The sequence below is a fragment of the Polychytrium aggregatum genome (genome assembly GCF_025602895.1).
Source record: "Polychytrium aggregatum strain JEL109 chromosome Unknown BJ171scaffold_7, whole genome shotgun sequence".
In the NCBI taxonomy this organism is placed as follows: domain Eukaryota; kingdom Fungi; phylum Chytridiomycota; class Chytridiomycetes; order Polychytriales; genus Polychytrium; species Polychytrium aggregatum.
The window spans coordinates 352,804-365,795 of NW_026516209.1; the positions used below are offsets into that span (position 1 = coordinate 352,804).

Consider the following 12,992-nt stretch of genomic DNA (forward strand, 5'->3'; position numbering starts at 1 on the left):
TGCTTGCGTCTCCGACACTGAGCTCGGGCGGCTGCTCCTTTGGGCCTGCCCCCCGCTGGTTCGAATCCACGCGCACGCAATTGCCAGCGTGCCAGGGACGACGAGGGCGCTTTGGCCGGAAATCCGCCTTTTTCGTTTTTGTCTCGCTTGGCATCCGTCGCAGAAGCAGCACCAGCACCAGCGGCAGCAGCAACGCCCTCCGGTCCGCCCAGCCAAGGCTCGCCAACAGACGCAGCATCGGCCCTGGCGACTCCACCTCTCGCATTTAGCATCGCACGGTCGTCGATAGCGATCGCAACGGGGCACAGATGAGAACCGAAGTCCGCATTCTCTTGGTCGGAGACGGTGCGTTGCCCCTCTCCACTACCCTGTCTCCTCGGCCTTGTATCCGCTGGCACCGTCGCTGCTGCTTGACCGGTGCCTGCGCTCTACTTGGCCAGGCACCGCCTGGATGCAATCCAGCCTTGCTCAGACGGACATCGCCCGGCGGAACGGGGGCATGCCATGTGCGATTGGAGCCACCAGTTGGAATCATGTCATTCGCCGAGTTTTGTTGGTCCTGGGCCGTCTAGCTCTGGCCTCGCACTCCATGTGCTGCATCTATTAACGACAAGCAACCTCTGGCCATTCCCGCCTGTGTCGCAGACCAAGTCGGCAAAAGCACGCTGATTACGTCGCTCATCAAAGAGACATTCGTGCCCAATGTAACTCAATCCCAGCTGCTATCAGCCCGCCGGCCGCCTCATCCACCTCCCGCTCGCTCGCTCTCGATGTCGCCAGGAACCCTCGACGGATAATCTGCATCGGCAGCTCTCTCGGCTTGGATCTAACCTGCCTCGATTCACGATCTGCCCTCCAGATCCAGCATGTTGTGCCCGAGGTTACGATCCCCCCTGAGTGGTCGAGAGATAAGGTCACCACCCGGATTGTCGATTCCTCCTGTGAGTAGCAACGCAAACGAGGGATCTGTCTACTTCCTGTCCTCCTCTCAAGAGATCCCGTCGTCAGGGGTTGATGCTGTCGCCAAACTCCCCGGTCACCATCGTATCTAACATGCACTTCCACATCCTGACTTCTGGGATATCGGCCCTATGCCTTCTTCTTCATGTTCGATAGCACGAGCCGACAATCGCGAGCAGCTTGAGGCTGAAATCCGAAAGGCGGACGTGATCTGCATCGTCTATGCCATCAATCGATCCGAGACGTTCACTCGCACGCACGAGTTCTGGCTGCCGTACATCCGCCGGCTGGGACGAAACGTAGGTCATGCATTTCGGAAGCAGCGCGCGAGCATCGGATGAATCGTGTGCCTGCACTATGCTCCTTCTCCTATCGGATGAACCGACCATCTCGATAGCGGGAGGAAACAAGGACCGCCTCTTCGCCATCCGGTCGGCTGCTGACTTACTGGGCCCACAGGTGCCGATCGTGCTTGTTGGCAACAAGATGGATCTTCGTGGCAAAGACGTGACGAACGACTCGCTGGAGGAGCATGTGATGCCCATCATGAACGAGTTCAAGGTGCGACCTTTCGTCAGTGCAGCATCGATGCTATCGTGGTCTACGCTGGAAGAGTCGACTGCCAACTCCGGATGTTGCAGTGGATGCTGCATGCACATGGCACGCCGCACATAGTTCCTCGCCTCCAGTGTCTCAGCATAGCAGGGCCAACAACGATGTTATTCATAGAGCTTTCGTTGTGTCCCGTAACAGGAGGTCGAGACTTGCGTCGAGTGCTCGGCCAAGCAGCCGCTGAATGTTTCCGAGGTCTTCTACTTTGCCCAAAAGGCAGTCTTGCATCCCACTGCGCCGCTATATGATTCCCGCGAGCACGTAAGTACTCCCGGCTCGACATGTCCTCGGATTGCAGTGGTGATGAAGACGATGTGGGAAGAGGGTGCTGCGATGGTCAACCTCGACTTGCTTTTGATTCTGTGCTCACGCCGATTCATCCCGACACAGACCCTTAAACCGGCGTGCATAGATGCGCTCCGGCGGATCTTCCGACTCTGCGATAAGGACAAAGACGGAGTTCTCAACGACGACGAGATCAACGACTTCCAGGTGCGGTCGTTTGGATGATGTGCCCTAACTTGTTCCCGAACACCCTCTATGCATCGCAGTCGCTGTAATGTCCGTGGTGCTGACTCCTTCGCCCGACGCACACAGGGAAAGTGTTTTGGAGCCCCGCTCCAGCGCCAGGAGATCGAGAGCGTCAAGGACGTTGTGCGAGAGAGCGAGCCCGACGGAGTCAATGAAACCGGTCTCACGGAGATAGGTAGAATATCACACGATGCCAATGTCTATGCCGATGCAAACGAATGGAACTGTCGATACATCCATGTTGGCAGCTGTAGTTCCACGGGCGAATCGATATTCTGCGTGTCCTCAAGCTCGATAACTGACTGTCGACGCTTTGTTGTGCTGTCTTTGGGTGTTGCTGCATGGTTTGGCTGCACAGGCTTCCTGTATCTGCACACACTCTTCATCCAAAAGGGACGACTCGAAACTACATGGACTGTTCTCCGGAAGTTTGGTTATGGCGATGATCTCTATCTGCGCGAAGACTTTTTGTGGCCTGCGTAAGTAGAGCATCGGTCTGTTGGTGTTGGACACTCGGATCTGTGTCTGCTTGACATTTGTCCAATCTACTCACCATCGATCTGGCTGTGTCCTGTGATTTGGGGTTTCGACTGGCGCTCTTGTCCGCTACTGACCGGCAGAATCGAAGTTCCACCTGAATGCTCTGTCGAGCTGAGTAGTGACGGCTACCAGTTCTTTACCGAGCTGTTCCAGGCATTTGACATGGTATGGAGCCCATCTGACGAGCCAAGGAGCGATCGACTCTGATTTGCAAGCGCTGTCTTCGGCGAGACACCCTAACGACCAGTCAATCGTCTCAGGACAAAGACGGAGCCCTGAAGGATTCGGAACTTGAAGATCTGTTCAGCACCGCCCCAGACAACCCTTGGACCGGCACCGGCTTTCCGGAGACAACGATCACAGCCGAAACGTCTGGCGCAGTGACGCTGCAGGGATTTCTGGCGCAGTGGAGGTATGGCGAGGCCATCTGTGCACCATCCACAGCTGCGTTCCTGAGCAGCCCTGTTGTCAACAACGCCTTGCTGAAACGGCTCTCTCTGTGCAAAGCATGACGACCCTGCTGGACTACAAAACCACTCTGGCTTATCTGGCCTATCTGGGCTACGACGGAGACACGACACAGGCCTTGAAGGTCACAAAGCCGCGCAAAAGCGACCGCAAGCGGCAGGGGCGGGTTCAGCGAAATGTGTTTCTGGGCTACGTCTTTGGGGCCACGGGCTCGGGCAAGGTACGGAGGTGTGGGCTGCCCACGGGCTCGCCGGTAACATCGCATCGTGGCCTCTACCGACCATCCAACCACCACACTGCATCCTGATGGTCCCGACTTGCATGCCGCATCACTATGGTCTAGACTTGCTTCCTCCGCGGCCTGGTCAACAAGCCCTTTGAAGAGACATACACACCAACGACCAAGCCCTACAGCGTCGTCAACTCGGTCGAGATTGGCGGAGATGAGAAATACTTGGTGGTACGTTAGGCAATCCGCGGATGGACCAGGCGTGGTTTTTGATGCACGTAGAAGATACGATCCAGTGCGATCCAGTGCGATTCAGTGCGAGGGACAGGGAGGTTGTTCCCCAACAGCACCCTCCCTCCATTGAAGAACTTGCCTCTCACCGTTTCGTATTTGCTTGCGTGGGTAGATGCAAGAGTTCGGTTCGAAATACGACTCGGAGGTTCTCCAGAACCGCAAGAAACTGGACGCGTGCGACTTTCTCTGCTTCATCTACGACTCAAGCGACGTCAATTCGTTCGCATATGTGGCTGGGATCCGGGTATGCTTTACTTGGCTGCACAGAAGCAGTACCCGTCAGTCGCCACGCTGGCCCTGTGGCAACATAGCCAGGCGGCACCGCCTTCGTGTGCCCGTCTGGCGATGATCGGCACAAATCATGCCCAAACTGACGGATTATCCGCATCACGTTCCAGAGCAAATTCCAGGTCGACCATCTGCCGTGTATCTTTGTTGCCACAAAGAGCGACTGCGACCTCGTCCCCCAGGTAGGCCCCGACTGCTGATCTCATCTGCAGTTTGCCATGCGAACGAGCAAAGGACTGTCCCGCAATCATGCCTGCATCGCACAGCTGTTCGCAGCCCTCGCGCTTTCGCCTGCGGGCTTTCACTAATATCGTCGGGTCGGCTCTGTCCCTGCAGCGCTACGAGATTCAGCCGGATGTATACTGCCGGAACCTGAAGCTCCCTGTCCCCATCAGCGTTTCGCTCAAGCATGGCATGACCGCCGATATCTACTCCACCCTCGTGGGTGTCGCCATGGATCCGTAAGTTGGCCACTGTATCCTGGTGTGGCGTGATGTAGTGTGGGTGTTGGAGATCGCTCGGTCGGGCTCGGGCTCGGGCTGTCCCTGGCACCAGGCTCACGTTCGATTTGCCTCTCTCCGCCCCGCCCGCGACATTCGACGCCGTCTCAGGGCCATCGCCATGCCCGGCAGCAAGACATCGTCGCCATCGTCATCCCGCATGGGGCTTTACATCACCGTGACCGCCGTCTCTGCCGCGGTTCTGGCGGTGCTGCTCGTCTATCGCAACGTCCACCGTCCCAGCGCCGCTGTGTCTACCTCGCCATAGCCATGTCGGGTGTTGGCTTGGCTTGGCCTGGCTTGGCCTGGCTTGGCTTGGCTTGGCCTGGCTGGCAGCCCTTGCTCTCACTTGTATCTGGTTCCTGGACCACGCAATCGATTCATCTCATAGTCCTTTACTCCGAGCGCGGATCTGCATCGCCGCGCCGTCTCTGCCTCTGCCGCTCCGAGTGCGAGTGCGAGTGCGAGTGCGAATGCGAATGCTGGACGGGCCGGCACAACGGAGCTGTCCCCGCCCTCCGCCGGCCATCCGCCGTTGCTCGTGTGAGGGGCTGGCACCAGAAACGTGGTCACCGCTCTTGTCATGAATCTCCGGTGCCTGGATTGCTCTCCGCGCAAGTTTTTTTTTTTCTGCGGCCTGCGCTGGCCGTCTGTCCCGCCTTGCTTGTCGATCCTGCAATGTTGCTGCTGCCGCTGCCGATGCGCATATCCCTGTGATCTCTCCAGTCGGCCAGCGTATTCGCACGCTAGTCCCACAGCCCCTCCCCGTCTGCATCGATTCCCTGCCAGCTCTTTCCCAGCCAATCTTGCTTCTGGGCTGTGGAACGAGCGTTCACTCCCGTGTCCAGAATCGCCGTATCGATCAAAGGCCGTTCCAGCGTTCTGCTTCCTTTTCGGCCTGTTGCTCTCCAGCCCCCCCCCCATCCGAGCTTTCAACGGCCTAGTGTTGGACTATGGCCAGCGTGCTTCGACCAACGCACGAGCGCTCTTATCAGATGGATCACAACCGCCAAGACAGCGACTCTATCTTCCAGGATGGCCGGTCTATGCTGTCGTCTTCGCCTCAGCAGCTAGACCGGACCCTGTTCCTCGACCAGCCATCCTCGGCCGGCCCTGCAACCCCCATCGTCGATCCCGCTCGCAAGGCCTCCAAAAACTCGATATTCGAGGTCTCCCATGCCATCCCCAAGCCGCTCTCGAAAATGTCGGCTGAGGAAGCATACCAACTGCTTTCCCCCTCGGCAACCCCTGTCACCCCGGCCCCGTCCGGCGATAAGCGTCCCTCACGCAACTCCATCTTCGAGGTTTCGCATGCCATCCTCAAGCCCGCCCTCAAAATGACGCCCCTGGAGGTCGAGTCCCTCCGAAGGGGCACTTATTCGGAGGCCAACACCGGCAGCCCCCAAGCCACTTCAGGTGCCTTCGATAGTATCACCATCCCCGTTGCCTCGCCATCCTTCCAGAACCACAGCAGCTATGTTTCCTTGGGCATTGTCCCAAGCGACAGCCCACGGGAAATCACCAGCCCCGGCCGCCCGCCTCCCTTCCTGGCCATGCCCTTCACTGCCGCTTCCCCAAGCGAAACGGACCATTCGTTCGCCGGCAGCGGCCTGGACTGGGCCTTTATCGACAATCCCGCCGCCCGTGGCATGCGAAAGTCGCACACCCAGCCCTTTTCGATTCTGGGCGAGGGCAGTACTAGCAGCAGTACCGGCAGCGGCGGCGATAGTTACAATCCGTGGGTCGTCTCCTCGCCAGTCTCGTCCCCAACCACGACAGATGCACCGCCATTGCCGATAAAACCCAACCACAGCCGCTTTGCCTCAAATCCAGTGCGCCAGCTCACGGTGCCTGCAGATCTTTCCAGCATCACCATCCCCAGGGACAACGACAACATCAGCCTGGCCTTCATCCCGTCTCGACAGAACTTTCTCGGCGAGGGCCGCTATGCTTCGGTTTACGTCGGACACTACATTCTGCACGACGACGCCGATGGCTCGAACTCGTCCAGAGCCCCGGCCACGACCGCCACGACCGCCATCCAGGGAACAGAATGCGACTTCAAGCCATGTGCCGTCAAGGCCCTGCACGCGACCGAGGAGAGCCAAGCCATCGGTCTGTGCGAATACGAGATGCTTCGGCGGCTCAAGCACCCGTTTGTCATCAAGCTCATCGGCTTCAAGCGAAGTGGAGACTTGGCGCAGCCCGACCTCGCCAGCGAGGCTGCCCATCTGTCCTCGCAGTCAAAGTCGCTCCGACGCAAGAGTTTCTTTGAAAATACAGCAGCAGCAGCAGGGATCCCGGATTCCAACATGCTTCTGATCCTGGAGTATCTGCCCAACGGCAGTCTGTGGGACTGGTCGCAGAAGAACCCGACCGCTGTCGGCCGCAAGCTCTTTGTCAAGTGGGCTGCAGAGCTGCTCTCGGCCATAGAGCACACCCACAGCCTCGGCATCATCCACCATGACATCAAGCCGCACAACATCCTTGTAAGAGCTGACTCCCTGCTTGGCTTTCCCCTGGGTTGTGCTTTGTCTGCATGCCGTTGACTTGATGGGCAACTTGGCGAAGAATCGGCGAATGCAACGCTGCCGCTGAGAGCGAGGATGGAATCCTGGGGATCTGGTGATCTGGGCCGCCTTGCTGATCAATCGTCTGCTCTATCGATGGCTGCTGCAGCTCACCGAGTTCCTGGACATCCGGCTGGCCGACTTTGGAAACGCGTGCCGGATTCCTGAACCGCAAACCCCACGATCGCCCGAGGTTCAGGACTACGCCGGATCGCCCGTCGTCGCATCGATTCCGTTCCAGCTCCGCGACGGCCTGGGACGAGGCACACAGGCCTACACTGCGCCCGAGCTGTTCACCACCGATCCCTACGGCACCGCCGTCGATGTCTATTCCGCCGGTGTGACCCTCTACACCCTCATCTCGCTTGTCGAGCCCTTCAGCCGCTCCAAGACCAGCGTGCAGATGCTCCTCGGAATCCGGCGTGGATTCTTTGAGTCTGGTCTGCAGGCGCACGAGGAGCTGGACGAGCGTCTGGTCCGGTTCGGCAGTGGCGAGAAGGTCGAGAGGCTGATCTGCGATGCAGTCACCCAAATGGTCAAGTTTGCCCCGGCCGAGCGCGGCTCAGCCAAGTATTTCGCTCGCCTGTTTCACGATCTCTGAGGCTGTCCTTGCGTGGTTGTATTGCTTATCGAACCTCTGGACACCAAAGGACACTGGCGCACCAAAGGACGTTAGATGCCGTCTCATCATTTCGGGGGGGGGGGTTTTTTACTTTGACTTGCTGCTGCTTTTGGGATGGGTCATGGTGCGCGGCTGCGTGCTCTCGTTCGCTGACACTGCGGCTCGTGCTTTGATTCTTGTCCGGGCGACTCTGTTTCTTTTCTGTTTCTGTCGAACCGAGCCAATGTACGCTTTACACATGGGCAAAATGGACACCTTTCATATTCCCGCATGTCAGCGCAGTATGGGGATGGCTTGCATCCTACTCAGCCATGTGCAATTCGACAGATCGCCAGCGAGGTGTCGAAACTGATTGGTCGAGGCTAATTTGGCTCCCATGTTGTCGATGTGAGTGGCGACGGTGATGTTTGAACTGCTCAAGGTACCGAGCAAACCGCTGCCTCCTTTCCACCCTGAATGCTGCTGTCAGAGCTGCGAGCAGACCACCGAGCACTTGCTCGAAACACTGATTTGGTTTGAGGATTGTATTTGCTTGGGCAATTACGGCTGAGATGTCAGCGTGTGATTGTGGGCCGTTCCATACATAACCAACGGACAGCGCATCTCCATCCTGATTGATCCCTGCAGCAAGAGTCCGTTCCTCCGCCCACCCCGAGCCCCAATACTGGAGAATACGACCAGTCGAGTCAGGACGCGAAGGAAGCGAAAGGAAGGCAAACCATCTAGTCGTCCTCGTCCTCGTCGTCATCATTGTCGCTCGAATAGTCGACCGGGCTCTGCTCCGGGATGATGGCATCATCCGAGGTAGGCGAGACTGAGGGCGCGTCGGAGGTGGGAGGGACCACAGCCGCGTGGGTCTCGGTGTGCAGAGGGATTCGGTTGCAGTCCCAGTCCCAGGTGGATCGCCACTTGATGGACTCGCAGTGATCTCGGGTCATGCTCGTGCCGTATGTGATCGGGCTGAAGAGACGGAACACATGCAGGGCAAAGATGACGATGATGATGGTCATGCCCCACTTGACTTGGCGCGGGAATCGCACAGTGACCATGTCAAAGAGCGAGCCGACGAGCAGGATGCTAAAGTACAGGGCAGGGAGATAGTGGTGCAGGAAGAGCTGGGAACACGCGGGTTGATTAGTGGCGAGGCCGCCGACACGCTCTGCTTGACCTCGACCTGTTGCTGCCCACTTGCATCAGACTCAACAACAGCATGGCCAATCCATTCCAGCAGCGGGTACCAAGCGCAGCTGTCTGTAACCTTACCTGACGGGCCATCAAGAAAAACGGGAAGTAGTGGAAGGCCCAGCCAGAGAGCAGGAGCACTGCGCCGCCAAACTCTTGGTTGAAGTAGTCGGCAATCACTGAACAAGACAGGCAACAGATTAATCAGCATCATCGGTGGACCAACAGAAGCCACTGAACAACGGATGTGCGAAACCTTCAAGCACAGGCCCGTTAGGGAGTGCCTCGCTCTTTGCGCACAGTGTCAACGAGTTCTGCAATGCATGGACTACTTACCGCCGCGCGTGGGGATGTAGCCGCGCTTGTCGAGCACAGCACGGATGACCAGGAAAGCAATAAAGACGACATAGGAGGCGGCAGCGATCCACCACACGAATGGGTTGCCGAGCAGGTAGATTTGGCTCGAGTTGCCACCCTTGCCAGTCCAGAAACTGATGCCTCGACGGAGTCCGGGCCACGCATCTGCCGAGGAGCGGGTTTGGAGGAGAACGGGGATCAGCATCAGAAGAGTGCTCCTGTACGAAGCGTTCATATGCAGCGCCGCTTGTCACACATATCGACAAATGGCGAGAGAACTCACTCGGTCGCGACTCGTAGGCATGGGGCGAGGTCAGGCCAGCGTTGGTGACCCACATGACCTTGTGCAGCTCGAGGAATTTGCCAAGGAATCCTGGCTTTTTGTAGTTGACCTTGGGGGCGTTGGCAGGAACTGGGGTTGGGGACGATGGGACTTAGCGACACGGCCAAGGACGGTCGACAAGATCAAGGCGGCTGCTGCTCTCCTCGCACCCGCTGGGCATTACACCAAGGCCACTTACGCAAGTCATGCTGGCTCGCCTCGATTCTCCAGCTGCGATGACGGGATGGTGGGTGAGATGGTGTCGTGATGGTGTCGTGGTGGCAAAGCAGATCATGGCAGGGGGGACACGATGCCTACCTGGTGAGCGAAGCCTTGCCCTTCTTTGAGCAAGTAACCTCCTGCTGCTCGAAGCCTGGTGCGACAACAATGGGATAGGGACATTGGTCAGTCAGACAGTCTTTAATCACTAGTAACAAGTCCGATGTACGACTGGCTTTCATCGAGCAGACCGCGGGTCGATCGATACATACCCCACTTGGGGAGCTTGACCTTGTGCGAAAACAGCTTGCAACCCTGCATGGCAGAAATCAGCCGGATGTTCTTGCCGAGGGTATAGACGTAGGGGTCCTTCTCGTTGTTGTCGATGATTTCGACTCGCCAGTGGTCATTCGCGTCTCCCAGGAAGGTCGTATCGCCGTATCCGGAGACTTCGTTGTGCTCCTTGTTGTCGGTGACGGGAGGTCTGGAGGACCCGAAATACAACGGGTAAGACGATCCGAGTGGCAAATCGGCCGTATCGAGGCGCCAAATGCGGTATCACAAACCTGATGTCGTGCGTATGGAGGCGCTTGTGGGTGGCAATGTGCTCGAGGCGGATGATGTCGTTGTGCTTGATTCGGGTAAACTCAGTGATGTTGGGCTCGACTTGGGCACCGTGTTCGTCGGTGGTCAGAACAGGTCGGATGATCCATTCGCTGTTCTCGTCGCGGAAGGGATAGCAAGTGATGTGTTGCTGCTTGGATCCGGTGGGATAATCGCCCTTGTGGGAGTGGAGATAGCCGCCACCGGTGCCATGGTGGCGGATGAAGACACGAGAGCCATATCCAACGTCTGCCACGGCACGGGATCGTGGTGTTAGGGGCGATCGATGCGCATTCGGAATACTGGGCATATCGCGGGGATGCGTATGCAGCAAAGGTACCTCGGAAAGTGTCGGGAACTTCGTTTCCCTGGAGGGTGGCCTGGAACTCGGGGCTCATGAAGCCGTTTCCGTTGCCAGACTTATACAAGACCATAAAGTGCACTTGGAACAGCAAGGCGTAGACAACAACGGGCAGGACGATCAGGCAGAGGGCGCGGGCAGCAAAATGTCGGCCAAACTTGGACTGTGCAAGAGATATGTGTGTTTGGGGGGCAATGAGATATCGGGCAAACGAGCAAGGAAACGGCGACATGCGTGTACCGATAGTTTCACGGGCTGAGCAGCGGCACTTACAAAGCTGACGGACTCGTCGCCGATCACGTTCCACAGATTGACGATCGTGGCGACACCGATGGTGGCGATCAGGAAAAGGCCTGCAAACCAGTTCGTGTGGATCAGCACAAGTGCAAAACAACGTTCGGCATCGAGGGCATACATGCCGATACTTACCAACCCATTTGACGCTTGAGGCCAGGCCGAGGGAAACGCCGGTCAGGGCAAGGCTGTACCACCAACTGGCAGAGAAGGGTCTGGGGATCCAGAACAGATTGGAAATTGCAGGCGGCAGGTGAGGACGAGTCGAAGCTCTGGGCAGAGGTCGGGGCGGCGACGACCACGTACCTGTCCTGGTGGATCAAAAACTCGGTCCACATCATCACGGTCAAGGCGGTGAAGAAGATGAGCATCGGATCCTGCAAGGAAACGGCGTGATTAGAGCTTGCTCAGCGCGTATGGACACTCAATCCAGAAACGGCATGTGCAACTTACAAGCAGGATCAAGCGAGATTGGCTATGACGAGCAGCGCGAGAAAGGAAAAGGTGGGTCAGTGTGTGAATGAGCTGAATCAGCATGGGCTGTGTGGGCACAGAAGCAAACTAGGACCGCCCTTACGCTGCGAAGCCGTTTTCTGGTGATAACAGAGTGGCGCCATAGGGTTAGTCGGGTTAGTCGAGTGTGCTATTGGCTCGATCATCGTCAGCGACGATCTTGTGCAAGATCGGCGTTGACCTGGCCGACCGACAGCTGGAGCAGCTTCCGGCAATACAGCGACAGACCCACGACAACGCACGAATACCGAGTGATCGAGCGCTCGATCAGTACAGCTACATACCAAAGAGCACAAGGAAGGCAGAAAGAATCGAAGCAGACATGGAGTAGCCGAGATTGCGCATAGTCACAAATGCAATCTGGGCGATCCCAAGAGTCAGTCGCGAGACTCCGGTGGCGGATTTGCAATCGACAGTCGACAGCCGCTTTCCTCACCCCTCACGAGCACCCCGAAAGAATTAATGTGCTTACAGGAACGAGCAGGACACCCAGGATGCCCTGGAAGAGGCGCATGGTGATATAAGGCACTCGGGGCTCGACGTAGTCCATTCCAATGTCCTGTGGGGCAGCGGGAGAGTGAGTGTCGCGAGCGCAATCCCGCATAGAGCTCTGCGAGCGAGCTACTCACCTTGAAGGAGAACGAGCCATTGTAACCAGCAACAGCTCCGCTGGCGGCAACCAGCAATTTTCCAAGCTGTGGACAGAAAGCAGTATCAGCACCATGTCGATGCGTTGCTCTGGCGAAGTGCAAAGGGCCAGAGCTGCAGCTCGGAGACGCCCAAGGGGGCTTACCGGCGGATGCACATCCATGAAGAACTCGCCCTTGATGTAGTGGCTACCGAATCCACCTGTGTGTCGAACGAGCCGTTGAATGATTATGCGTGGGAGCAGTCGGGGGAGGATGGAAACAAGGCACTCGGCAATATGCACGGATGATCCTGGGCCGAGACCAGAGACAAAAGATCTAGCCGGTGCATACCGAAATGAACTTCGTCAAAGACAACCTCGCTCGGGTTTGAGATGCGGTACAGACGAATCAGAGCCGCGACGATGGTCAGGGCGATGACGACGTTGATGTGGTTCTGGCGGACGCCGACATCCTTCTGGGCATTGAACTGACGAGTCACGGTCCACAGCGGTTAGATGGTGCGCTCTGCGAGATCCTTTGGATCGTGCAGATATGCCCTGCTCGGTATATCTGATCCCGAGAGGGCAGGTGGCTGCGTCTGGAGCCGGGGTGGCCAGAATACGGGCCGCAACCCCGAGGGCGGCCTTACTTTGTCGTACTTGGAGTCCGGGTCGAACGCCGGCTGCGCCTTGGTGGGCAGCACAGACGACTTGGGCTTCCGATGCGTGACGGAGCTCATGAGCAGCAGGGGCGTGGCAGGGAGAGGGCCAAGGCTTGGAGCGGGGCAGGCGGTTGGCTTTGGGCAAGAGCAGGCGCGGAAGGACAGCGCCGGGCGGTCTCGGAAAAGGCAAGATGGCGAAAGTTGCGCTGGCGGAATCTCGGCCGGCCACAGGAAGCA

General features: G+C 57.8%; 3 protein-coding genes across 3 annotated transcripts; 2 read left to right on the top strand and 1 right to left on the bottom strand.

Moving 5' to 3' along the window:
* Positions 1-140: 140 nt before the first annotated feature.
* On the top strand, positions 141-4,820 carry BJ171DRAFT_492931 (P-loop containing nucleoside triphosphate hydrolase protein). Its single transcript, XM_053109858.1, has 17 exons — positions 141-345; positions 646-704; positions 860-941; positions 1,117-1,259; positions 1,420-1,521; positions 1,714-1,833; positions 1,963-2,064; positions 2,170-2,278; positions 2,462-2,582; positions 2,724-2,808; positions 2,904-3,055; positions 3,151-3,331; positions 3,455-3,571; positions 3,747-3,878; positions 4,033-4,104; positions 4,259-4,383; positions 4,534-4,820. Exons 1-17 carry the CDS (start codon positions 309-311, stop codon positions 4,688-4,690), a joined length of 1,896 nt encoding a protein of 631 aa, XP_052969589.1. The 5' UTR covers positions 141-308; the 3' UTR covers positions 4,691-4,820.
* Positions 4,821-5,023: 203 nt separating this feature from the next.
* Positions 5,024-7,902, top strand: BJ171DRAFT_596536 (kinase-like domain-containing protein). The gene is made up of 2 exons (XM_053114685.1): positions 5,024-6,911; positions 7,102-7,902. The coding sequence occupies exons 1-2, from the start codon at positions 5,376-5,378 to the stop codon at positions 7,591-7,593; spliced, it is 2,028 nt and encodes a 675-aa protein (XP_052969590.1). The 5' UTR covers positions 5,024-5,375; the 3' UTR covers positions 7,594-7,902.
* Positions 7,903-8,123: 221 nt separating this feature from the next.
* Positions 8,124-12,927, bottom strand: BJ171DRAFT_492934 (Dolichyl-phosphate-mannose-protein mannosyltransferase-domain-containing protein). Its single transcript, XM_053109859.1, has 20 exons — positions 12,744-12,927; positions 12,446-12,581; positions 12,259-12,314; positions 12,095-12,160; positions 11,938-12,024; positions 11,750-11,825; positions 11,530-11,545; positions 11,406-11,427; positions 11,259-11,329; positions 11,088-11,167; positions 10,932-11,011; positions 10,638-10,821; positions 10,261-10,546; positions 9,967-10,178; positions 9,794-9,848; positions 9,675-9,706; positions 9,437-9,565; positions 9,133-9,318; positions 8,878-8,975; positions 8,124-8,729 (listed from the first exon to the last, which is right to left on the bottom strand). Exons 1-20 carry the CDS (start codon positions 12,831-12,833, stop codon positions 8,337-8,339), a joined length of 2,355 nt encoding a protein of 784 aa, XP_052969591.1. The 5' UTR covers positions 12,834-12,927; the 3' UTR covers positions 8,124-8,336.
* Positions 12,928-12,992: the final 65 nt, after the last annotated feature.